The sequence below is a fragment of the Erpetoichthys calabaricus genome, chromosome 1, assembly GCF_900747795.2.
Source record: "Erpetoichthys calabaricus chromosome 1, fErpCal1.3, whole genome shotgun sequence".
NCBI classification, from domain to species: Eukaryota; Metazoa; Chordata; class Cladistia; order Polypteriformes; family Polypteridae; genus Erpetoichthys; species Erpetoichthys calabaricus.
This window is the reverse complement of record NC_041394.2, coordinates 96,556,961-96,584,418: the sequence shown is the minus strand read 5'-3', so window position 1 is coordinate 96,584,418 and position 27,458 is coordinate 96,556,961. Positions and strand designations below refer to the sequence as shown.

The following is a 27,458-nucleotide window of genomic DNA, read 5'->3' as shown; positions in this document are numbered from 1 at the left end:
AGTATAAAACATTTTATTTAACAAAAATAGGAAGGTTATTCTGATAGAAAACTCAACTGTTTTACAAAAAATCTGGCATCCAAAAAACAGATACATAAATAAAAAACACTCAAAATAAAACTGAAAAATTGTAAATGCTTAAGTTCCTACACTGGTTTTTGTTTTAGGAATAGGAAGCCAAAATGTGTACCTCTTCAGTTAAACCTGAGCCTGGCTGCATCTTTTTATTATCAAAGCTTTTTACGAAAGTAGCAAAACTCTTACCATTTGCGACTGAATAACACCCCATCTGCAGTGCTTGAGATGTTTGTAGCAGCTTCAATTCAATTTTAATGCTTGGATCTCCACAATTTAATTGTCTGTTATTTTGCTGAAAAAGTCCACAGCTTCATAAAGACATATGGCACATCACAATATACAAAACACTTGAAACTGTTCATGATGCACTCCTTGTCCAATTTAAGGACATTTGAGGTGCACATTTAACATAAACTGTACAGTAATAAATACTCCCTTGTTGAAATTTTTAAAAAGTAGAGCTCTGCTTTTTCTCCCTGATGTTTAAAAGAAAATTCCGAAACAATAATAATGGATAAAAAACATTAAGTGTGTCATTTTATTTAAGGTAGTGTGAAAGAATGTCAAAATATACATCAACGAGAACACAAAATCTAATCAAATGGCACAAAAATATTTGGACATAGCTATGATTAAGCGGCTTATTTTTCTATGAAGACAGCCTCCGACTTAACAATAGTGTGAATTTCTTAAAGTGTCGGTCGGTCAACAAGAGTGCAGCAGGCGTAAAACTGCAAAAGGACCTAACACACTCCAAGCGTGTCCCTAAATATTAAATGCCCTCTATTGAGTCTTTTCTCCCATAAACGCTAAAGCATTTTTTTTAATACAATCAACAGCTCGTTTTTAAACCCCAAATAATACAAATACACTCTCCAACTTTGCTTATTATTTAAATAGGCATTCTAACGCCACGTAGACAAGCATGGCAGCTGTAAGTGAAAAGGAACACTACAAAGCGGAGTAGCAGAATCAACAGGGAGCACCTGCACAAAGGATATCACAGATAGCGGCCTGCAAGCGTTTACATGCCGAGTCTACTCATAAGCCTCTGCTTGTCCAACAAAGACGACACGTCTAAGAGAAAATGCAGCGCTCTTCCTTGGCACTTCCTGGGCATTTATGACAAATACCTCATAGCCCCTGCTATAGCTTTTTCATCACCAGCACTTCCTTTCAAAAATCAACATTTTTTTGCTGCTGAATACTGCGATGCGCCTAACGATAAAAGGCCACAGAGCTCCAGTTTCACAATGGCAGATGCAGGGAGTATTCAGAACACACCCACCTCTTTATTGGTTTAACCATGCGCCCAATTACAGGGAGCTTGTGCGCATAGCCACGGGCAGCCTGGGAAGAGCTGGCAGAATGAAGCCGAGGGAAACTGGTCTGAAAACGGCGGCCTTGGCATCTCCGACCCATCTGTCTGCCAGAGATCAGAAATGAGAGGTGGGGGACTGTTGCCTGAGAGTGTGTGAACCGGCTCTTCTGAAAGACATCTCTCGGTGCTGATCGCTGGCCTTGTCTTGAAGAAGATGAGGACTTAGATCTTGGAAGAGAGGAAGAGCAATGGAATGAAGCAGACCTGCAGCCAAAAATTACATATTTTTATATACATATTCAATTAATTAGCATTTATTCTTATATAGCATCTTACCCAAAGAACACACTTACAATGCAGAACAATTATTCAAACTTAATAATTCATTACATTTATATAGCGCTTTTCTCAGTACTCAAAGCGCTATCCACACAGATTACCATTTATAATTAAAACAATATCATGTAAAACTCTTCCTTTTGACACTCTCTGGGTAAAAGTGTTATTTGATACAATATTTGCAACAAGTCTCACGTTCAAACTACTTATTAATACTTTCAGAACAATGATTTAAAATTGTTAGGACAAGCACTTTTTTCTTTTACACACAACAGGCTCAGAGGCCATAGGACGATACAGAATGCACCTACAAGAATAAAGAGGTGGCTACCAACTACAATACAGCCACAGTGTTCATGTGTAAAGATTTAGCCTCCTCAGACTTCTAACTTTTAATGGCGCTGTCCTCAGAAACAAGTCACACACACACTACAACTCTCTATCCATTCACCTTCAAAATGCAAGCGTTAACTTATTCCAAGCAGACAAAAATCTATAAAATTATTAACATTAGCAATGTTGTACCCCAGAAATCAAAAAATTAAAAATAACTTTAATTCACATGCATCACAAAAGTGTAGCTGATAATAGTAAATGATCTGCTGCGACACAGAGCGACACAAGCTAAATGTTGTCATTTTCACTGCGTACTGTTAGCATTGACCGCTTTTCATGAACAGCTGTCACAATCTCTTTGGGACAGTGGAGGGTGTATCTCCAGTTTGTCTCTTCAGACGATGGCCCTACTAAAGACAAACAGTGACCATCCAGTCATACCTGCTTAATCCACTTTATGCTCCTGTAGGCTCAAGCCAGGCCCTAGCAGAAGATTAGGACTCCAGGACAGGACAGGACTCACAGTTTCGAGTCACCAATTAACTCATTAGCTTTTTACTTAGACTTCATTATCTCACACACGTGAGTAAAGGAGAAGTTAATCTGAGCACAAGCCAGGTTTTCACCTCTCTTAAAATGACAGAGTTAAGTATCAGTATTGCAGATATACGTGTGTAATGGACTTGGATATAATAAGTGATATTTTTCATTTTGAAAACGTAAATGTAACAGCATGTGAAGCCCCCACACTACTGCTACCTGCCTCTTTTCAATTGACTGTAAGTCCCTGTTTATGTATTCACACATACTTTCTGTGAAATATTTTTAAATGTATAAAGCCGAAAAGACTATTTACATAGCCAGCTTACATTGACGTCAGCCCCCCAAGTATGTACTGAAAGCACAGTACAATCAGCCCAACAGGGATCTCCTTTGTGGCTAAGATTTTTATTAAACAAGTTAGTAGGGGAGGAAAAAAAAAGAACAGATTAATAAACACATTCTAAAAGACTTCACTTTTACTTTTGGTAAATACTTTGTAAGTGCCAAGCATGAAGCAAAACGTTTAAGATGTTTAAAGCCATCACTGCAATTTTTAACTTTCTGGTTGAAATGTTGGGGGAAATCTACCATTTATATATCTGACTAAATTCAAATATAACCTGATTCACATACTAAGGTGTACTAACATTACAGTCGTGGCCAAATGTTTTGAGAATGACACAAGTATTGGTTTTCACAAAGTCTGCTGCTTCAGTGTTTTTAGATCTTTTTGTCAGATGTTTCTATGGTATACTGAAGTATAATTACAAGCATTTCATTTCTTTTAAAGGCTTTTATTGACAATTACATTAAGTTTATGCAAAGAATCAATATTTGCAGTGTTGGCCCTTCTTTTTCAAGACTTCTGCAATTCGCCCTGGCATGCTGTCAATCAACTTCTGGGCCAAATCCTGACTGATGGAAGCCCATTCTTGCATAATCAATGCTTGGAGTTTGTCAGAATTTGTGGATTTTTGTTTGTCCACCCGCCTCTTGAGCATTGACCACAAGTTCTGGGGAGTTTCCTGGCCATGGACCCAAAAGTTCGATGTTTTGTTCGCTGTGCCACTTAGTTATCACTTTTGTCTTATGGCACGGTGCTCCATCATGCTGGAAAAGGCACTGTTCATCACCAAACTGTTCTTGAATGGTTGGAAGAAGTTGCTCTCGGAGGATGTTTTGGTACAATTCTTTATTTATGGCTGTGTTCTTAGGCAAAATTGTGTGAGCCCACTCCCACTGAGAAGCAACCCCACCCATGAATGGTTTCAGGATGCTTTACTGTCGGCTTGACACAGGACTGATGGTAGCGCTCACTTTTTCTTCTCTGGACAATCTTTTTTCCAGATGGCCCAAACAATCGGAAAGGGGATGGATTTTACCCCAGTACTCTGCAGTCCAATCCCTGTACCTTTTACAGAATATCAGCCTGTCCCTGATGTTTTTCTTGGAGAGAAGTGGTTTCTTTGCTGCCCCTTCTTGACACCAAACCATCCTCCAAAATTGTTTGATTCACTATGCGTGCAGATGCACTCACACCTGCCTGCTGCCCTTCCTGAACAAGCTCAGCACTGGTGGTACCCTGATCCTGCAGCTGAATCAACTTTAGGAGACAGTCCTGTTGCTTGCTGGGCCTTCTTGGGTGCCCTGAAGCCTTCTTCACAACAATTGAACCTCTCTCCTTGAAGTTCTAAATGATTCGATAAATAGTTGATTTAGGTGCAGTCTTACTAGCAGCAATATCTTTGCCTGTGAAGCCCTTTTTGTGCAAAGCAATGATGGTCCTTTTATGGCAGGGCTGAAATGCAGTGGAAATGTTTTTTTGGGGTTTAAGTTAATTTTCATGGCAAAGAGGGACTTTGCAATTAATTGCAATTCATCTGATCACTCTTCATGACATTCTGGAGTATATGAAAATTGCCATCATAAAAACTGAGGCAGCAAACTTTGCGAAAATTAATATTTGTGTCATTCTCAAAAATTTTGGCCATGACTGTACATGCAAACACTGGAACAAATTAATACAGTCATGAGATGATTTACAGCCAATGTTCCCACTAATTATTTTACTGAGGAGCGGGTGTGAATATTAGATGACTTGGTACTTTAATTTTATGACCGATTTCTTCAATCCCACCACACTATGTTTCCCCCATGTAATATTAATCGATCGCCCTGAAGCACAAACAAATGAAGACATTTTCCCCATGAAGTAACCAACACCACAAAGCACCAACACATGAACAACAAGCAGGTTGCAGGTCCCCCATGAAGTATTGAGTGATTGCTTTGAAGCACCGACATATGAATGATGAGAGTGGTCCCCTGTGGAGTTTCAGAAGCACAGCTGAGCCACACTTTCAAACCGGGGTGAAGTGAACGTCATGATAATAGCTGAGTGGCAGTTCAAAAGTGCTGTGCCACACCCGGAAAATATGCTGCAGAGGCTCAGATATCGGTTTGTGCTAACCAGCAGTCTAAGTATGCATACCGGTGACGCATACCACATCCACAAGGCCTCAACTGAAAAGACCTGTAACACTGTTTGACTGGCATACCGGTGCCAAGTCGGCACATGACTGCATATATTTCAATAGAAGTATTGATGCTGAACCACTAGCTGCTAAAGAAAGAAGAATTATGTTACAATTAATGTAACATATATGAGAGAGAACCATCAACAATCATCCTTAACATAAAAAAATTAAACTGTCAGATTAAAAATATTACAGCAACATAATAAAACTCTTGCATGTAGCACAATACAAATGAAACAATATTTACTTTTTTATAGGTGGCAGATATCACTATAAATAAATAAATGTTTCACATTCAGCATGTTATGTCTTATTGCTATGGTAGTGATAATTATATTTCATTTAGGCATTATAAATTTAATTAAATTACCTCGCAGAGATGGAATTAGAAGAGCAGGATTGTGGTGTCGGATCTAGTTTAGGACTACCATCATCCCGGGGGCTAATGGACAAGCTAGCAGTCAATTGAGGCATTTTGCGAGTTGTCTCTACATTACTATTTCCACTCCCAGCTCCACAGCCTTCTTTCTTAATATCTGAAGGATGGAAAAATCGATCACTGATGGTCACTCTGCCATCTGGATGTCTGATGCCAGGTCCAGTGCTAAAGCGCACTGCAAGGCTGTCCCCAAAGAAGTCATATAATTCATTGTACATTGTTGGCAAAGGGACAGGCACTGGCTTCTCAGAGGGCACTCCTGGCCCCCCCTGTAGTATGTGACTGGCAAACCCAAAACCAAGTTCTGACAGAGGCTCCTGTAATGGGCTTAGCCCAGGTGAGACCTCCCTTTCAGCTCTGCCTTCACTAGCACTGCACTCGGCTGGCAGAGCATGGGACTGTGCTTTCATCTTCAGGAGTTTCTCCACTGCTACCTGCAACAGATAAGAATAATAAACCACCTTTATTTCCAGTGACAGCTCTTTGATTCATTAACATTTTACTACTAAATTATGGGATTTTAAATAACTCAGTGTAAGCCATGACCTAATAAAAGAGAGTAAAATTTTTTGGAACAACATATGCTTCCAGGTGGTTCATGTACTGATCCCAAATGAAAAAGGCAAGGGAATGGCCTAAAATATCAGGAGTCAATACTGATAATAGAAGAACTGTCCAAAAGCAGAAACTCCCATGAACCATCATACAGCAAGTGCCAAGGAAGAGAGCACCCAGGGGTTTCCTGGGTGTCAGGTCATCTAAACGGCATAGAAAGCTGATCTGTCTGTGAAAGCTGAATCAACAGCTTCCAAGAAGAATAGGAGCACAGGATAGCAATGAACCAGACTGAGAGGTGGGAAGCTAGAATACTTGACACTATCAGCTCAAGACTAACACTGCTCAAGTTTTAAATCTGTAATCTTAGACAGACAGCTGAGTGATATGATGCCTAGTGCTTCTTGGGAGGCTTTCCTTAGCGGTGAAATGCATTCTAGTAACTCATTAACAAAATGCTGATTGTAAGATGGCAGTATGGCACATTTAAAATTAAAAAACAAAAATAATAATCTTCTAAAACTAAAGAATAAATCCAAAACACTCATGGTCATTTACCTTGAAAATAAAGTTTTATGTATCAATCCTGTTCTGCCAGTCTCTTTGTTAAGAATCAGTAAACCTTGGACATCTCACAGAAATAATGTTTTATATATATATAAATAATTTATTTATTTGCAGCTGGAGAAAATGAATCACGTATCGTAAAGTAGTTTTTATTCCTGAGCTTTTAGCCCCTGGCAGGGGCCTTCATCAGAGGATAATGCTTAGACTTGCAAGAATCAAAAGCAATATATAGCAATAATTAGGTGGGGGTTGGGGGGGCTAGGTCAAGGAAGGACTCACGATCACTGATCTATATGCATACAAAATCAACAGGACATACATTTAACTGGGACAATGTACAAGTAAGATTTAAGGCGAGTACTAAAAGTGCCAGAGAGCTGGCCGAATCTTGGCTATCAAATGAGAATGGCATTAACAGACATTTGGACTTAAACCCAGCATATGCAAACTTAAGAAGAACATGTTCATAATAAATAAAACTTTACAACCAATACCCCAATCCCACCCAACCCATACACACGGACCTAAACCCCCCCCCCCTCCACGTAATGTTTTGCTATATATTGCTTTTGATTCTTGTAAGTCTAAGCATTATCCTCTGATGAAGGCCCCTAGCAGGGGCTAAAAGCTCAGGAATAAAAACTACTTTATGATACGTGATTCATTTTCTCCAGCTGCAAATGCATATATATATATTATATAAAACAAAACATTACTTCTGTGAGATGTCCAAGGTTTACTGATTCTTAACAAAGACTGGCAGAACAAGATTGATACATAAAGAGAGGGAAAAAAACACAAGCCATGATGAAATCTGTCCAAAAATGCATTGATAACAATCAAAAGATAGAAATATGGGAGAATCCAGGAAAACAAAATTAAGTGAGATAACAGCTACTAAAGTGAACTTTTTTTGTTGTTTTGAGACGACTTTCTCAAGTTATAGTTGAATGTTTTTCCAATGACAGGACAACAATGACTGATTGCTCTCACTTATTAGAAAAATACATATTACGAACAAGTTATTTGTTCCAGAAAACAAGACACTTGTCTAAACAGGGCATGTCACACAAAGGGGACAAGGACCTCAATTAGCGGAGCCCTCCATGCAACTAACCCAAGGGTCAGGAGTCCCTCAAGATACAGCAATATAATAATTTTTGTAACATGACAAATCAACAATACCTTTGTATTGCAATAAATGTAACATGGAGTGAGCAGGCAATGATTTTTTTTATATAATACACTACCGTGGCTGTCCGTTTGTCTGTCCAGGATTTTAAATCACCTGTAGCTCGCAAACCATTTGACCTGAAATTTGGTACACATATACTATATGACGTCTACTATCTGCTTTCGGGGTGATGATTGACCTCCAAGGTCATTCCTCTTTTTATATTATTTTTATTGTAGAATCAACTTTCGGCAGCGGCCAACAATGTGGCCATGTGTACGGGTGCCTTTCTCATCCCTACCACCTTTACCATCACTTCCCCTACCTCTTCATATTCATGAGGCAGATTGAAGACTTAAGTGCCAGCTTAAGTGAAAAATTAAGGAAAACATACTAAGTAATTGCAACACAAACTCTGACTTGAGAAGACGTGGGCCGCTAGGGTGGAGAAAAGAAGAGCTGCCCAGGAAGCAGCAAGCGCATCAACCTCTGAGGAAACAAATGCTAAATGTACAGAGAAAGAGGATGAAAACTAGGAATGCTCAAGTCACGTGTATTCACTGCACATTATTGTGGAATGCGCCATTACTGGTGTAATCTATAAAAAACAATTTGCACTCAACATGGTAAAATAAAAATGCTAGGCTGAATGGGCTAACCCTATTAAGGAACCATAACTAACCCTAAATTTGTGTGTTTTCATTTTAGGTTCCTAATATAACATGAAAGAATAGTAATAATATGAGGACACCAAAAAAGAACAAAAGACAGAAGGCAGAAAAAACAATTCAGGACAATGTGGTTATGACATGTTATGTTATACACTTAATGTTTCCGAGTTAATTTACATAACAAACTGAGCAGTAGGATGGCATGTTCCCTTCAGTAATGTATGGAGTTAACTGAGGTATCTACAGACTACTGTAAATTAAGAATTTCACACAGCTCTCTTAATATTTTCAACTCAAGTTACCTTCTGAGTATCTCCAAAGTTTCAAATGATCTTCCTTTTTACACTCCTTACCTGTACGGTAAATATAATCAACTGGCAAAGCAGTAATATACGGTACTAACGGTAGAACTGTTTAAACTACGGCTTCTCCACCACACCTACCAGGATAGCTCCATATACTTTGTGTCCATCAGCTTTGACTTGAGCGTTGGAAACAGAATAGTCATCAAGAACAGCTTGCAAATTGGACCAATAGGCAGAGAGGTGAGGATACAATATCCGTTCAACTGCCTGCAGTGAAATACACAAAAAAGAAAAAAAATGAGACATTTTAAATAAATTGATAATCACATGTAATCTGCACTTACCAGTTTCTAGAACTGGATGAATGGTGCTTGTAGTCTTATGCCGGTTTCCAACAACATCAGAAATAAATAATTGAAGTCAAACAGAAACATTGTGCCTCAGTGCACCTCAACTAGCTACAGGCAAATATGTCAGTTACATTTGAATATTCCATTGGATTAACAAACAAGTGATAAGACTCCTCTCCTCCTTCCAACAATAAACTACAAAATGCGGACAGAAAGTGTACAAAATGGCATCATATCAAGTGACATTTAAAACACATGCATTGAAAGTGAAGGTCTCTATCACTGCTTCACTTACTTTACAGGTGCATATTACCTTCCATCCAAGAGCATGCAGTCCCACTACAGCTCCATAATGTGAACAAAGAGGACGAACTGGGTCGGCCAGAACCTTCTGGAGTGACAGCAATATCTGATGGTAAAGACCACTCACCAAGTCTCCATGAGCCCTATAAACACAACAAAAAAGAAATATGACATATCAGAAAGCACTTTGCACATTTATCTGAGCTTTTAGAACAAGTAGATAAATGCTAGTAGGATCTCAAAGATTTGCAGTGACTGCAGATGTTCAAAGAATGATGGCCTATGACCAGTTCCCTGAATTTCAAACAAATACATCCATGTGCAACTTTGGTTCAAAGTGCCAAAGGCTGATCTGCCATTTATAATATGCATTTTGCATTTAATTTCATCACTTCTTGATTTAACCTTTTTAACTGTCTTCCGATTATGAAAGTATATACGGCCATGTCCCCATTTACTGAGCCCTCCAAATCCATCAGTCAAGTGAAAAGAGCCAAAGTTTAAGATAAAACACTCACTTGTCATTGGGATATGAGAAGGAAACCAAAGAATGTGGAGAAACCCCCACAAAAACATGGGGAGAACAGGTGAACTCCACGGCACTAAGTGACTGCATTAATGCAGCATTTGATAATGTCAAGCTATTATGGCACCATGAGTTGGTATTTTTTTTTTTTTTTAAATCATGAAACTGCTTTATATTTAGTTTTTAGCATTGCTGCTCAAAGTGTCTTTGTTTCTTGGTATACTTCATGTTTTATGGTAATGCTATTTAAAATCACCTTATTCCATAAATAAAAGCCAAATACCACGGACTCACTCATCACGAAATCTCCCAAACCATGAGGACTTGGGACTTGAAATCTGAAATGTATTTACCCTTGACCCATAGGTGTTTGCTAAGAAACGGTTTAAAAAATTTTGTGATTCAAGCGTGTTCTGTCTGTATGTCTGTCTGCTTTCACGAGAGAATTACTTAACGGATTTAGATCCAATTGTTTTCTATAATCTGCTTGAACTTTCCAATTGATTTTGCGACTTCTCTCATCGCAGTAAGACCCATAGTTCGCTTGCGGTACTGATGTATTTATGCAAATCCAACAGAGTGGCTGTGGGCCGACAGCAGGGGGTGCGGGGCCTTCCTCATTCACTCGCCAGCCTCTGTTCGAGTTGGTCTACATCTCGCCACGTGTTGGAGTGCACCTTACCTCCGCTTAGCTAGCGATACCTGTTTGTTCAACAGACATTATCATCTAGAGATTGTTAAGGAGTAACGTTTGATGTTTTTGAGAGAGAGATCAGAGCTCCATGTGTTTTAGAGGATAGCTGCTGATTGCCGGAGATATCACAGCCATGTGCTTTTCTCCCAAGACGGGGAACGCTCTCCTGTCAAAGCTGAATACGATCAGATATAGTGTGAACGTCTATTGATTTTAAAAGTTTGTCCTGTCTCATTACTATGTGGGCGCAGCCACGGGGTACAGCTAGTGTATACATAAAAGGCAGAATTAAAAAAGGAAAAAAGTATAAACTGAGGGTAAAAAAAGATTAAACCTATAAAAACTGTAGCATTCTCCAACTTCGTCCTATCTAGTTGCCCATACATTCAACAGAAAAAAACAGATATATTGTTAATAAAGAGGAAAAGTGGGCTGTTATATTCTCTTTTAACGGTTTGTTATAATAAAAAAATGAAATCAAGGTCTCTGAAAGTATATTTCATGCACTTAATAAATGCAATTCAGGTTTACATTTCTCTCCTAGAAGTCAGAAGTTAAGCAAAATGACACCTTTGATTGGCTAACTGAACAGATCACAAAATGCAAGCTTTTGAGAAAACTCAGGCCTGTCCTTCAGCTAAGATGTCCATCATTTTACTTGACTTCTCACTACACTCATAATGGCTAACATGGTACAACACCCTAGTACTACATACATACAAGTCTCCGAGCAGTGTAAAAACTGTATTAACAACTTAAGAATGTGCATTCAGACATCTTAAAAAGCTCTTAAAAACTGCAGAAAACATGGGTTCTGTTCTAAAATGATCTAGGAGAAAAAGGAAAGGTGTAAATCCATTCTCAAGACATTGGTTGTAATTGTTTTCTCTTTACCAGAGTATGTCACTGAGTAGCATGGCAGCATAATCCCGCAGGGTCCAGTGATCATTAAAAGGGTTGATAGAGGCTGCAAGGGGCTCCAGGATGCAATACATGACACTGGACACCAGACTCTTAATGTAGGACCCCAGGTAAAGGTAAGGATTCTGAATCAAGCTTTTCACGATATGCAATAGGCGGTTTAGCTGCTCCAGGTCATGGCTCACAGATTTCACCTAGAACAAACATACAACATCTCTATGAAACGACAGTACCACTGTTTATAAAATGTTCACATTATAAAACTTAGTAGATTTCAACCTTACATTAGTATCTCAGAAAACAGCAGACTGTCTCTAGTGCTGTACCTGAAGCATCAGCACAGTTTCATATCTGCTTAAATTAATACTATGGGTCCTTTAAAGTAAACGTATCAGGATCGCATTCACATCTGTTAACAAGATTGCGCTTTGCATCAACGTACAATATACTATTTTGTTGCATTCACATAGCAAATGCTTTAAGAAGGTACACCCACGTGAACCACTTATTTTCCAATATAGTAATTTTCTCAAAGATCCTCTATAATTATATTTAGGTTAAGACAGCAATTAACCCTGTTAATCTGACAAAAAAAGAATAGATTTTTTCTTAATTTTCTCATAAACACTGAAATTAAAAAATCAGGACAGATGAAAAAGAAAGAAGTTAATTTTTGTTAAAATGTTAAACAGAACATCTGTACAGTAGGTAACTGCATCTCTACAGGGTAGTAAAAATTTTGCACTTGTCAGAAAAAATATGTCATTCTCAAACGTTTTGGTAAATTTAGATGAAAATATTTTGGCATCCAATGTACCAGACTCATAAATTTTGAGATCCAATGAACCAAACACATGGTGAATTAAATTGCAACAGAAATTTATTGTGGCACTGGTTTCACAACTGTGATAAGGTATTGCTACTTATTAGTGGACACTTAAAGAAACCCGTTGTAGATGATCTTCAGTAAGTGCTGGACGGTTTATTGCTTCAACATATTATGCATTCTTATTCTCTCTCCCTCTACTTTGTCATATCATCTAATATTTAAACACTAAATGGTTACGCACAGTCCGTCACATATACTATACGCTCCTTTAGAATTACAACTAATGCTACTACAGTTGTACAAAATACGCAAAACTTATCATTCGTCAGTCACCAGCACATAACATTCTCTCAACTATCATCAACTTTTCAATAGGAGACACAATCTCATCTTTTATTTTTGGTTTATTAACAATGAATTTAATTTGCAAACTTTCTGGATTTAAATTATTAACTAAACTTATAACCACAATTATTATCCAAATAAGTTACCTGTATTACAGTGCTATACAACATTTAACAAAAATTGAAAATCAAATAGTACATGTCAATGAAATGTAATTGTCAGTAAGTTTATTACCAGATTAAAGTTGTTACCAAAATAGAATTTAAACTCCTGAAAATGACATAAATCATTAGTAATATTTTAGTAATGCCAAATATAAAACTACATTTTTATAGAAAAATAATTGAATCCAACATACCCCACTGACAACATATACAAAATAAGGGAGCAACGCTGCTATCTTTGAATTAGTCTGAAGATCTTGTAATGCAACCTGAAAAAGAAGTGACACTTTATCATGTGAAACATGAAAGAAAAAGATTACATAAAAATATTATAGTTGCATCACTATAACTAATGGCATAGAAAAAGCTAAGCTATTTGTGAACTATTTACTGTACAGCTTTTGTTTCATACGTACTTTGGAAAGACACAGCCCAGTAAATCTGAGCAAGCTGAAAATAGGAGTTTTAAAAAAAATCAACACAAAAAAAAGATTTTAAAAATACCTGTTTACTTAGAAAAGTCATCTATTCAATATTAAATTAAATATATATTTTTGGAGCTATGAAATTATATTTATATGCACCTTCATAAGATGCTGGTCCTCTCCTAGAATAGCCCTTGTAACCTGCTGGTAATACTTGAGGAGGTCTTCAGTCAGGGACTGGACAGCTGCCGGAACTACAAGTTAACAAAACAAAATGGAATTAGTAAAATAGTTGTTTTCTTTCACAAAAATACACCTGCTACAGTAAAAAAAAAAATAATGGGCTGCAAAACTAAGTAACAAGTACCAGTGAAATCAGCACCTCGGACATTTCCAGGTTTTTTGAATTCTTTTGTTTTGTTCTGCTAGCCATCACAGAGACAATGTTGTTGCAGTGCTGCCTCAAGAATCTGGAGTGCCTGCTGCTTTCTGTGGAGGCGCTGCGTGCTTGTTATGTCTGTGTCTATGTGGAATCATTTTTTCCCTCAAATTTTTTTTAGACAAGGCTGACATGATTCTTGAGCTGACACATTTCCATTCTATGTGCTTATGTATCCAAATTTTACACAGTAAAAATATGCATTTTTCGCCATTTACATTCTGTTCATCCAAGTAAGTTCAAGTCCTTTGGGCGCCTCTGTTAAAGTTAATTAACATTTTTTATTACAGATCCTCTTTCACTGCCACAGTTCTTACACTTCAGATATCAGCTTTGATCTACTTGTAGGAGCATTTTGCAGAATGATGACTGTAGAGATCTTTCTTTTTTGATGCTGAAAATGGAATAAACTGCTTACCCACTGACCTTGTTCACAGTGTTCCATATATTGATTCTAACTGTACAAGTAAATATAAATGACATCATGTGCCATAGCAAGTGAACCTCTGATTTCATTACTCCTGAAAATCATTACAGTTCAAACAGTGAACACCAACTAAGTTGTACACGATTACCAAATGACTAGAAAACAGCTTCTTAAATCTTACTTTAAAAAAAAGACACAAAATTAGTCTCTTAGCTGTAGTAGAATTTTTAAATACTTTCTGGAAGCTTGTGGCTCTATGTTAAGTTAAAATGCTAGTGTATATACAAGAAGAAACACAACAATTGATCTTGGTTATCATTCGAGTTAAGATTCATTTTCCTCATGTCTCCCATCACTACTATTCACATCTTTTTCAGCCTCTTTCCTTTCCTTTTTATCAGTCATTGATCATTTCTCCCCAAGCATGTCAAATTCATTCTAACTTATTTTTCCACATCATGGAACTTCCTGCCTACACAACAAATTTTTTCTCTCCGGTCCACACTAATATATAAAATAACGCAGTGCAGTAGTTCCAATACCTGTGCCTTGAGGTTCCAGATTTCCTTTTCCATCCAAGTATGAAATCTGAACTGCAAAGTAAAAAGCATACACAAGCAATTTTACAAGGAAAATTTTCTTAAATACAAAATAATTTTCTATTTGGAAAAAAAAAATAAATAAATAAAAATAAAAATTTTTTATATATATATATATATATATATACATACATACACACTGTGTATATATATCATATATTTTAGATTTCAATGACAATTTGAAAACTATTACAACTAAGTGCACTACTTCAGTTACAGCATGACGTAAAATTTAAGAAACAAATCGATGTCAGGAGACAAAGTAAAGTTACCTCGAACCATAGTCTCAGCGCAGCCTTTGGGAATATTTGTGGCTAGCGCAAGATCAACAAGATTAATCTCTCGATCTTCGACAAAAAACAGCTCTCCATCCTTGAAGGAACGGAAAGGGAGATTGTCCTGGGAACCATACCCACAAACCACCTGGCAGGAGGAAATTAACACAATTTTAAATTCACAAAAAACAAATTACAATTAGTGCAGTAAATTTCATAAATCAAATAATGCTATGCTTTAGAATCGGTGAGGATTTCAATGCTGTGGCTGAATGGATTTAACAAAGAAAGTTTTCTAGAGAGTTGTCTCTATAAAGCTGAAAGACAGCTTACCAATCGTTACAACAAATGTTTGGAAAAAGCAGTTCACCTCAACATTACTCCAACGTAAGGCTCTATTGAAATCCTCCACTGTTAACTTGCGACGCTTGGCATGTCTCATGAACTGCGAGCTGTTCTGTAGAAAAAGAAAATAGAAATGGTTCAGATTTAAAACCAAATGATAATAATAAAAAATATATTAAACAAATAAAATACTGATGCATGACAAGCATTCTACCACTTTGATTTTCTGTTTTAGTATTTTGATAGCCCCGAGTCTGGTAAAATTGGATTTAAAAAACAATGGCATAATTTTACTATTGTTTCACTTCTAGCATTTTATATCAATAATCAACCAAAATCATGCGGTCAGATTAGCTCTAAAACATACACTAATAACTGAACAACCAGACACAATAAATCAATACCTAATGCACACACACTTTATTGGAACACAACATGTCATGGAATATAAAGTTTAAAACTGTAATAACTCCCCCGCATCGAGAGGAGTCAGATGAGGTGGCTCGGGCATCTGATCAGGATGCCTCCTGGACGCCTCCCTGGTGAGGTGTTCCGGGCATGTCTAACCAGGAGGAGGCCCCGGGGAAGACCAAGGACACGTTGGAGGAACTATGTCTCTCAGCTGGCCTGGGAACGCCTCGGAATTCCCCCGGAACAGCTAGAAGTAGTGGCCAGGGAGAGGGAAGTCTGGGCATCTCTGCTCAAGCTGCTGCCCCTGCGACCTGATCTCGGATAAGCGGAAGAGGATGGATGGATGGATGGATGGATGAAAACTGTACTTCTAATTGGTGCTTTTTCGTTATTGTTTGGGCTGTAGCTCTTACATCTATTACAGTACTTTAGTCACTCACAGTTTCATTCAAAGTAACTGTCTGCAACCAGACTTGAACAAATATATATCTGGACATCAATGAAATATTTGGCTTCTACAGACTTGCATATTTCAATTTGCTTATAAAATGAGGTTCTTTCAATTTGACAGATCATTTTTGGTGAAAAAAAGACTTTTTATAATATAGTATTCAAAACAATTACTTAGGAACATAAAGGAAGAGAGGCCCTCTGCATTATCACCTGTGACTGACTAGATAGTGTTTATAACTATTTTTTTATTGAGCATAGAGCATAACTTCCTTTGAAACTCAGTCAAAACATCAAGGATTTATTACAATAAGGAATGGTTATGTTGTTAAAAATAATGTTCTGGCAAAGCTTAGTAAATTCTGAAACAACTGTTAACAATGGTCAATAATGACAATTCTCACTCTTTGAATAACAATAGTAATATTAAACCTCAAAATATAATTTATTAGATTTATTAATTAAATGTAGTGCAGTTTAAATGGATAAAAAAATCTGAATTTAGAGGTCAGTAGGATGTACTGTATAGAGTGGTACACCAGTAACTCATTTATCTTATACAAAAAACGAACAAAAAAATACCAACAGTAGATGGTTATGCTACCATTTTTCATTTATACAAACAGTACAAATATATTTTTATTAGAAGGAACAGTGATTTTACTTAAACATTGTAAATTACTTCATTACCCACAGTAGTTTCAGAAATTTCCATTTAAACAAAGGATGGGATTTTTATATTTAAACGAACTGTGCAAGTTTAAACAAACACTTCTTCGCAAATGGTGGTCTATAAATAATCAATAAATAAAAAAGCTACAAGCTACATCTACTTATAAAAATAAAACATAACAAAAGTACAATTAGATATTTTAAAAATTTCCCCGACAACATCACAAAGAAGCTGAGGGCATCAACTGAGCAAAAGCATTGAGCAGCTTGTGTTTTAAGTGTGTCTGTAAATTGCTCGTATTTACTAATTATCAACTACTATTTGAAGCAAGCAGCTATCGTTAACATTTCTAGCTCTCCTTTATAGTTTGGTTTGAAACCAAAGTGAATCCAAACTGCAGAACTTATATTTGCCTTTAAAATGATATTTATCGTCAGTGTCACTGCGTTTTAATACTGTGCCAAAAACAGAGTAACTATAAGAAAGAGCAGAATTTGTCCAGTCATCTTTCAGAAATTTCTGGACTTTTAGAAAGTGTGTGAGGCACAGGCACAACTTCATTGGTCCTGACTGGTGAGGCCTACGAGCTGCTTGTTGTTGTATTGCTCATTAAAGTCAAAGTGACCTTTAATGGCATCTCAACCATATACAGGTATACAGACAGATGAAATTGTGAAGCTCAGGGTCCACAGTGTAACAACATGAAGTGCAAATAAAAAAATTTAATTAAATTAAAAATAGAATTAAAATTGAAAATTTAAACACAAATAAGACAAGATATTGTGCAAAGACAAGACAAAGTAGCAGCAATATTGACGTGTAGTAAACAATATGAACATTGATGTAATGTATGGTATTATGCAATCTACTGTACATACATAGTCAATAAATATGTAATATAATAAATAAATGATAGATATAGATAATACACAGAATTATCAGGGTATGATAATAGTTGTTTAAGACATGTGTAAACAATGACAGGTCAGAATGTTTCACAACAGAAGGATATCAAAGAATGTCAAAGTGCAGTGTGCAAATTCCTTAAAGGTCAGTATGAGATTTTCAGTTCTTTTCTACATGCACACTCATCTTTACAGGAAAGCGGCTTGCATGTATAAAAGTTCTGTTTTTAGAGGTGGTTGAGGCAGTGTGGAAGATCCCAGAGGGCAGCATGGTGTTAAGGAGTCTGACAACTTGGGGGTAAAAACTATCCTGCAGCCTGGCAGATCTGGCTTTGATGCTGCAGTATCTTCTCTTTGATGGCAGAAGTGTGGAAAGTCCATGTGAGGGGTGTACGGGGTTAAACATGCATTCTTTATATACCTGCTCATCATATTTTATCAATGCAATGTTCAAATTTTGCTATCAAAATAAATAAATAAATACATAAAGGCCAGTAAGTTAGATTGTACATAAATAAAGGTAGGGGTCGCTGCAGTGAGATACTTACCTGTCTACCAGTGCAGGTTTAGCCGTATAACATCTAAAATGTATTAGCAATGAGCTATCTTTGACTATTGAGTAATTGTTGGAAAAGGCAAATCTGAAGGGTCATTAGTAATAAAAACCATTAGGCATACCGGGGTAGCACATTTCTATAACACAGAATGTCACTTCTGAACCATCCTGTATGTTACTGGTGCACTATCAATATCTACAGTACCTACGGCACAAAACACAACAGCCCACAGACGTCAGGGTATCTCAAAATAAACTGAAGGTCTGAGTTAGCAGATTCAATGTTATGTGGCTTTATAATGTATCATTTTCATGTTTGGAGCAAAAATCATTTGTATTTCCCTGCAGTAATTCTACAGGAATGATCTTATTTTACCGAATTATCATATCTGGAAAAAAGATGCAAACTGCAAAGGGTCCATGTGTCAATAAAATTTAGAATCTGTGTACAAGTAATACTAAAGTTATACTTTTCCAGTATGTATGATAATGATGCATGCTGAAGATATATATCTATTATATAAAAAAATCTTGGGTCGAGACGTGATCATCTCAGAGAGACCCTTTGAAGTCCCGCAAGACTTCTTGCACGTCACGCCCTACTTACAAACAATTTCTTGGAGACACTAACATCCCACGAGACAAGGAAGTGAGACAAAAGGACAGCTGCTGTACAGGCTTTTAAATGATCGACGCACAGCACGACATGCAGATCATGCAGCTCGGTAGCAGCTAGCCAGCAGCTGATCCATCCACATCTCCTTAGTGTGCCTTCAGCTCCCACCTTCACAACACGAGCAGTAGAGACGCAAAGTGGCTAGCGTGAATTGTGCCCCCGGGGGTGGGGGTTGTGGGATGGGCGAGCGAAGCAAGTAGGGGGCACAGCCCCCTAGTGTGTGTGCGATTATATATATATATATATATATATATATATATATATATATATATTATATATATATATATTATATATACACACACACAGTAGAGTCTCACTTATCCGACATAAACGGGCCAGCAGAACGTCGGATAAGCGAATATGTCGGATAATGGGAGGTGCTAAGAAAAAGCCTATTAAACATCAAACTATGTTATAATTTTACACATTACAAGCCTAATACAGTGGAACCTCAGTTCACAAACATCTCTGAACACGTACAAATCAGGTTATGACCAAAAAGTTCGCCAAACTTTTGCCTCTGTGTACGACCACACACTTGGTATAGGAACAAGCCAGTTTCCCTTTCGGTTTGTGTGCGCCGATGATTTCCGCACGTGTTCAGTCTCTCCCTGTGCAGTATTAGAGAGAGAGCGTGAGAGAGAGACACAGACAGACACATGCACGCGCAAGAGAGAGAGAGAGACACATGCACACACACACACACGCGAGAGAGGCACATGCACGAGAGAGAGACAGACACACACACAACAGAAAGAGAGAGAGACACACACACACACACACACACACACACACGAGACACGCACGCCAGAGAGGGCCAGCCACATAATCCACTGTAATCATGTTTTACAACAAAACAACAGAAAAATTTAACTGAAAAAATGAACTTAGCAACAAAAAATAGACTATGCTCACGCTCGCAACTTGCAGTTCTTGTTGCCGATTGATGCATTTTTTTTTTGTTTTTTTTTTTTTGCAGTGGGACGTCGGATAATACAGAATGTTGAATAAGCGAAGGTTGGATAAGCGAGACTCTACTGTATATACAGTATATATATATATTACACACACACACAGTGGAACCTCGGTTCATGACCATAATTCGTTCCAAAACTCTGGGCGTAAACCGAAGCAATTTCCCCCACAGGATTGTATGTAAATACAATTAATCCATTCCAGATGGTACGAACTGTATGTAAATATATTTTTTTAAAGATTTTTAAGCACAAATATAGTTAATTACACCATAGAATGCACATCGTAATGGTAAACTAAATGTAAAAACACTGAATAACACTGAGAAAACCTTGAACAACAGAGAAAACTAACATTGCAGCAGTTCGCGCTAATAGCCTTACAATCCGATCGCAGGGGAAAAAAAATGAACATTTGAAAAATCCATAACTTAATAAACAACCAAGAAAAGTAACATTGCAACAATTTACGCTCCGAACTGAAAAATGAACATTTGAAAAATTCGTAATACAAAAACTAACCATAAACCACCAAGAAAACTAACCTTGCATGAGTCGAGTTCTGGCATGAAGTGAGGAGGAACTGGGTGGAGAGGAGGTTACAGTGCTTAGAAGCCATGGTTAACTGCAAAAGCACACAAAATACTGTGCAGCACAAAGAGTTCACAGGTAAAGCACGCACGTCTGACTGAGAACAATGAACAGGGAGAGGCTGAACACGTGCTTAAATACAGTAATCGGCGCGTACGAACCGGAAGAGAAATGAAATAGAGCACAAAGAGTTCACAGCGAAAGCACGCACGCCTGACCGAGAACAATGCAACACATGCGGAAATCATCGGCACGCACAAACCGAAAGGGAAACTGGCTTGTTCGTATACTGAGTGTGTGGTCGTGAACCGAGGCAAAAATTTGGAGAACTTTTTGGTCGTAAACCGATTTGTACGTGTACCAAGATGTTCCACTGTATATCTTATATCTTACCTGGGTGGCTTCCCTTAGTCGATAGCAAACATCTTCTGCCAGCACAGCTGCAATATCATCACTCAGATCCACCCCAATGGCCTCTGCCATTACCTTGATGGAATCTCTGGGTAACTCAGCAAACTTGCGTTCCTCACGGTCTGCCATCTTGGTAATGGCACAAAGCAAGTAAGATCTGCCAAGGAAAAGAATTTTTTTTTATTACATTTCAAAAGTTGTTTTTTTTTTTTTTTAATCTCTATTACAACTTGTAGGGTTTAGCAATTTGTTACTGACAAATCAGAGATAAAGTTCAATGGGACATGACAGTGACTCACACTGTAAAAAAACCTAATCTCTCAAAACGGGACTTATTTATATTATTGAAGGTTAAAAAAAATACAACACAACTGATAAAAAATAAGACACAGGGAGAGGAAAGTGAGTGAAATGCTCTCTGCATTCCAGTCTAAAGTCTAACAAAAAGCAAACCACAGCTTCGGCATAGAAGATTTGAGAATTCTCAACTGGAATAAGTACAAGAAACAGATATAATGGAAAAGAGTTTCAGAAAGCTATCATTACTCTTAAAGGGCATTATAAAAAAAAAATAAAGACTGTATACTTTACATATAAAAATGTACTATTCATTAATTAGCAGCCAATAAAATGTTTGGGGAGTGCACTGTTAAGAAGTCATAAGCAGTGATTAGACTACTAATAATAAACGCATGGATACGTAACAATGCTTTCAGAATTCATTAAATATCCTGTTGTGTGAGACAAAGAATGATAAATTACTACATTTAACTGCAGTTATGGGGAATTGAAACACTTCAGATGCTGCAGTAATGGAAAGCAGAGTTAACATTGGCCCATCTGGATATTCAACTTATAACCTTTGACCAAACTGCTTAAGACAGACAAAGACACAGTTAAACACCTGAATGATATTTTATAATAAATTAAATTAAAAAGGTGGATGAAAAATTAGGCTTCGTCAGCACTGCATGATCTGTGGTAGGGATGCTCTGATCTGGATTTTTTTAAGGCCGATACGGATTTCATGTTACTTCATCAGCTGATTCCGATACCGATTCCGTTTTTTTAACTTTACACCTTTAAAAAAAAAGTTTTGCTAATCTCCTGCATAATCAGTCATATAGAAGTTTTATGTCCTATATTAAAGGGTATCCGCAAGTTGGACGGTTGGGAGACAAAGTCAGAGAGGCGAGATTGTGTTGGTTTGGACATGCGCAGAGGAGAGATGCTGGGTATATTGGGAGAAGGATGCTAAGGATAGAGCTGCCAGGGAAGAGGAAAAGAGGAAGGCCTAAGTGAAGGTTTATGGATGTGGTGAGAGAGGACATGCAGGTGAAGTGTGTAACAGAGCAAGATGCAGAGGACAGAAAGATATGGAAGAAGATGATCCGCTGTGGCAACCCCTAACGGGAGCAGCCGAAAGAAGAAAATTAAAGTGCATTGATATAATTGAGACCACAGGTGTTAAATGTTCATTTTTTTATTAACAAAATGAAATTCTATAGGCTAATTGTTCAATGAGCATAAAATACTACAATAAATAAAAATTTTTTTTTTTCTGACACAATCAATTAATTGATACTGCCAATTAAACGCTGGTTAAATGTAAATATACATGCACTTATATGTTTTCATTGTTTTAAATCATTAATTGCACTAAAATACACATTTTCTATATTTACACAGGTGTGTTTTTTTTCCTTCAGTGTATCAACTAGACATTCACAATTCTTGAGGTGTAATTATAAAATATGGTCAGGTCAGGTCAGGGATCATGCACTGGTACAGCGTGTTGCCGCACCCACCTCACAACGAAACAGCTCAAGATCCCGGTTGGCGACCCCCCAGACAGACACACAGTCCAGTCCCACCCTCTGGAAAAGACCCTCTATCTGCTGCAGCCAGGTGTTACGCAGGAGTCCCCTTGGTCTGGTCCCCCAACAATGAGAACCCTGTGAGCCGGATCACCCTCGGGGAATCACATCACTTGGCCGTAGTGCCGTAACTGACACTCTGACACAATGCAGACAAGATGCCTCATTCGGGCACTTTATAAAATATGGATTACCACTTTAATTATGTAGTACTTGGTTCTTACCAAAATGTTGTATGACACACAGGAACAAAAAATAAACAAAGTACAAATCTTATAAGTTTTTTTTTTTTTTTTTGTTTACTAAGCAGCAATTTCAAATCTATCTTTTTTCCCCCAATTAAAAGTGCAAGCTCCTGAATTTTAAACAAACTCCCCGTCCAAACTCAAGTGGTGTCCATTTTAATTTAAAGGACAAAATAAAGGTCTGAATTTCGTGTAGTAGTCTTTCTTGCCAGTGATAACATCTAATCCTGCAAAAATAATTACAGTTTGTCAGACGCACAGAGGTTTTTAAATCCTAACCTAAGAGCATACTCCTCCTTCTCACAAGTTCGTCGTTGTTACTCAAGAATTAATTATTTCTTCATAGACAATAATCTGTTGCTTACTATCAAATCTTGTAAGTACGATACTATTGTTATCTCTGACCATGCCCCTCTGATCTTGGAGCGCAGTGCCTTACACTCTCATCTTGTAGCTGGCGCCTTAACCCCCTCTTGTTGGCCGATAAGCATTGTACAGAATTCATCTCCAAGCAAACTGATTATTTTCTGGAGAGAAATGCATCCCCAGGGGTCTCTGCAGGAATACTCCGGGAAACTCTGAAGGTATGTTTAAGAGGGCAGATTATTTCATAACTTTCTCACAAAAATAAAATGGAAACCAAGAAGGCATCTGAGTTAATGAATGAAATTACCAGAACAGATCTAGAATATGCCAGGTCTCCAAATGAGGCACTTTATAGGAAAAGACAGTTATTGCACATAACATTTAACCTGTTGGCTACTAAAATGGAACAGCTCATCTTTAAATCACAACTTCATTATTATGAGCACCGGTAGAAGGCCAATAAGATTTTAGTCCAACAAATCCACAAGCAGGGAGTCCACAATGCAATAACAGTAATGACCGACACAGACGAAGATAAAATCATTGATCATAAAAATCATAACCCACACATTTAGAGAGTACTATAAGTCCTTCTATTCTATTTAGTCTAAAGATGAGAAGGCTCAATTTAATGAGTTCTTGGACTCATTGCAGATACCACAGCTAGATACTCTTTGTGCCGTGGACCTGGTTAAACCTCGGACACTCTCAGAATTACTAGACGCTATAAACTCACTTCAAAGTGGGAAAGCAGTCAGCCCTGATAGCTACCCAGTGGAAGTGTCTAAAAAAAAATTCCACATAAGATACCTCCATTATTATTAGCAACATTTACAGAAGCTAAAGACAACAAAGTTCTACCTCAAACTTTGTGCCAGGCTTTAATTTCCATCTTTCCTAAGACAAATAAAGACTTAGTACATCATACAGACCAATCTCACTTTTGAATAATGATGTTAAGGGACTCTCCGAAGTTCTAGCTAGAAGGATTGAGAAAGTACTGCCTTCTGTAATATCACAAGACGTAACCGGATTTATTAAAGGCAGACACTTAACTTCTAATCTTCGACATTTGCTTAATATAATATATACACCCATTAAATCTAATATCCCAGAGATCTTATTATCTTTAGATGAATAAAAAACATTTGATATGGATGAATGGGTCTACCTATTCACCATATTGCACAAATTTGGGTTCGGAATGAACATTTCTGCATGGATCAAACTACTGTACACTAGTCCAACACTCTCAAGTTTGTATTTACACTTTTTCAGACTACTTCAAACAAGAACACGGTACTCGACAAGGATACCCCTTGTCACCACTGCTTTTGCAATTGCCATTGAGCCATTCACTGTTTATTTTCAAAATACATCAGAGATGACGAGGATTTTCAGAGAAGAACTTGAACAGAAAAATATCACTATATGCAGATGATATGTTACTGTATATATCTGACCCACAAAATACTGTGCCTGCAGTCCTAACAGCACTAACAGATTTTCGGAAGATATCTGGACTCAAAATTAATTTGAATAAAATGGTGCCAGTGAGTTTCAGTGAACTCTTTAGCACACAATGCTAGACTGGACACCTTCCCATCTATCATAACAGATCAGTTTAAATATCATGGGGTAAATATCACAAGTAAATATAAAGCTCATTTCCAACAAAATTTTGCTGTCTGCATGGAGAAAACTAAACACCCTCCTTCTCACATTAGCAGTTAAGATCAACATTGTTAAGATGACTATCCTTCCCAAGCTTCTTTTTCTCTTTCAAATCATTCTCATATATATAAACAAATCATTTTTTAAGAAATTAGATTCAATCCATAAGCTCAATTATGGCTCAACTACCGTAATACCTTGCATGAAGGAGCACAACAGCTAAATTACCGTAAAGCTTAGAAAAGTTGGGAGAGAAAAATATCATTTTTTGTGATCGGCCTTTGTGCTGACCGAGTCTTCTTTTGGTGGAAATCTGAGCATCCCTAATCTGTGGAATACAAAATGAATCCGTTTGTACTTAAAGCTGTGTGATGTAATTATGAGGTCATATGCTGAATACCGGGACCCGTTTGATTATAAGGAAGACATAAAATCCACAGGAGAGGTGGTAGTCTTATTCTGGGACTGCGGATAGACTGACCAAGGTACATATTTTCAGTCTTAGCAAGCAAGGCTTAGAGAAGACATAAGAGAAGCATTTACACTGATGAAGGGAATAATAAAAAGCTGATGCTAGCCATTTTATGGGCTCATATTTTACTGTTAAAAATAAAGTTATGAGCTAGTTTGCTGAGGTCTACAGGACTGGACAAGTCTGTTTCAGACTTTTTCCTTTGATTTTCTCACTTACGACTGACCGTAGACCCCCAGGTATTTGTTTTCTCCATCAATGCTGCTGACTGATGATGACTTTTTCCTCTTCTTCACTGTCAACTGGCATAGCTAGACAAATAAGTAAAGCCGGATATTTCTGGTTTCCATGTATGTTAATCAGTTTCCACTTTGTTTTCTGTGTGCTTTAATAAATCTGTGCCTTCATGTGAATGAATTCTTTATTTAGTAGTCTGTACAATGCCATTTAACGGAGTACTTGTCACAGTTCTCGGCACCTGCACTCCACGAAGAGTACCACACAAAAATAAACGGAAATGCCAGTTATCCTGCCCAAGGCACAGTAATAATGGCAACGAACTGAGAACTCTGCTGCACGACTTTCAGATTTTCATAAATGGCACCTTCATTCCATAGAATATGAAAACGAAGAATAATAATAAAGTCCCTAACATACGCATTATAATAAAAATGACCTAAAATATTGTAGATGAAACAACTGAAATAGTCTTGGTAAACGGTCTTGAGTCCTGAACAACAGGACCTGAAAATGAGTGCATTGAATATGTGCTGTCCAGCACTGAACACATTCTAAACGAATTTATGACCCTCTATTTGAATACTAGGATTTAATATAATGGGCAATCAGGATATACTTTCACTGCACTTTAAAATTCACTTTTAACGTTGCTAATTAAAAAGAAAAAACTAACTAAAAACACAGCAAAGAGTACACATGATTCGAGTCAGTTGCCATCCTTTCACGCACATGCAAAAAATCTAAAAATCATTAAACAGTTCTGTTTTATAGGCACGGTGAATGAATATGGAATTTCAAAACTTAAGCATAAGTAAAAACTAACATTTCTAAAACACAGCTTCCCTGTCAACGTACCTTCCGTGTTCTTTTCGTTAACTGCTTGACTCCATTGATTTTCTGCGGAGAAGCCCCACATTAGACCCGACCGCCATTTCCGGAACTCCGCCGACTCATCCCTAGAAAAGAATGATTGGTCCGCCATTCAAAATGTGCAGCTTCCATTTGTGAGCAGAGATGTCAATCATTGAGAAGGCCGTACCCTGCCGTGAAGGTTCACTTTTCGCTACGTTTTCTACGTAACAATTTCGAAGTAACGTAAGTATGTCAAATTGCGAAGAAAGTTAACACAGTGTGATGTCAAAGATTACTGCTGTTTAAATATATTCATAATAATCACGATTTTCGTGGTGTAATTTCTTACAAGATTTTTGCACATATAAGTACAACAAATGGAATCGTTCTGTATCATCGACTAACCAGTAGTTTACCAGTTTGTTATTGTGTCAAAATACAGTTTTGTAAAGACACCATAAGATCGTATTTCAGATCACACCCATGAACAATGGAACACGGAATTACACAATTGCATACACAGTTTAAAAGAAAAGTTGTTTATAATTCAACTTAACGGCTGTAGTAACAATGTGATA

General features: G+C 37.4%; 1 protein-coding gene across 2 annotated transcripts; it reads right to left on the bottom strand.

Moving 5' to 3' along the window:
* Positions 1-26,995, bottom strand: taf6l (TAF6-like RNA polymerase II, p300/CBP-associated factor (PCAF)-associated factor). 2 transcript variants are annotated; one of them, XM_028803854.2, is made up of 12 exons: positions 26,884-26,995; positions 21,137-21,311; positions 15,533-15,619; positions 15,160-15,310; positions 14,831-14,881; positions 13,582-13,676; positions 13,192-13,266; positions 11,633-11,853; positions 9,529-9,661; positions 9,004-9,132; positions 5,525-6,027; positions 1-1,663 (listed from the first exon to the last, which is right to left on the bottom strand). In XM_028803854.2, exons 2-12 carry the CDS (start codon positions 21,281-21,283, stop codon positions 1,327-1,329), a joined length of 1,929 nt encoding a protein of 642 aa, XP_028659687.1. In that variant the 5' UTR covers positions 21,284-21,311; positions 26,884-26,995; the 3' UTR covers positions 1-1,326. The 2 variants fall into 2 exon arrangements, with proteins under 2 accessions (XP_028659687.1, XP_028659695.1); XM_028803862.2 differs by having other exon boundaries at positions 1-1,627.
* Positions 26,996-27,458: the final 463 nt, after the last annotated feature.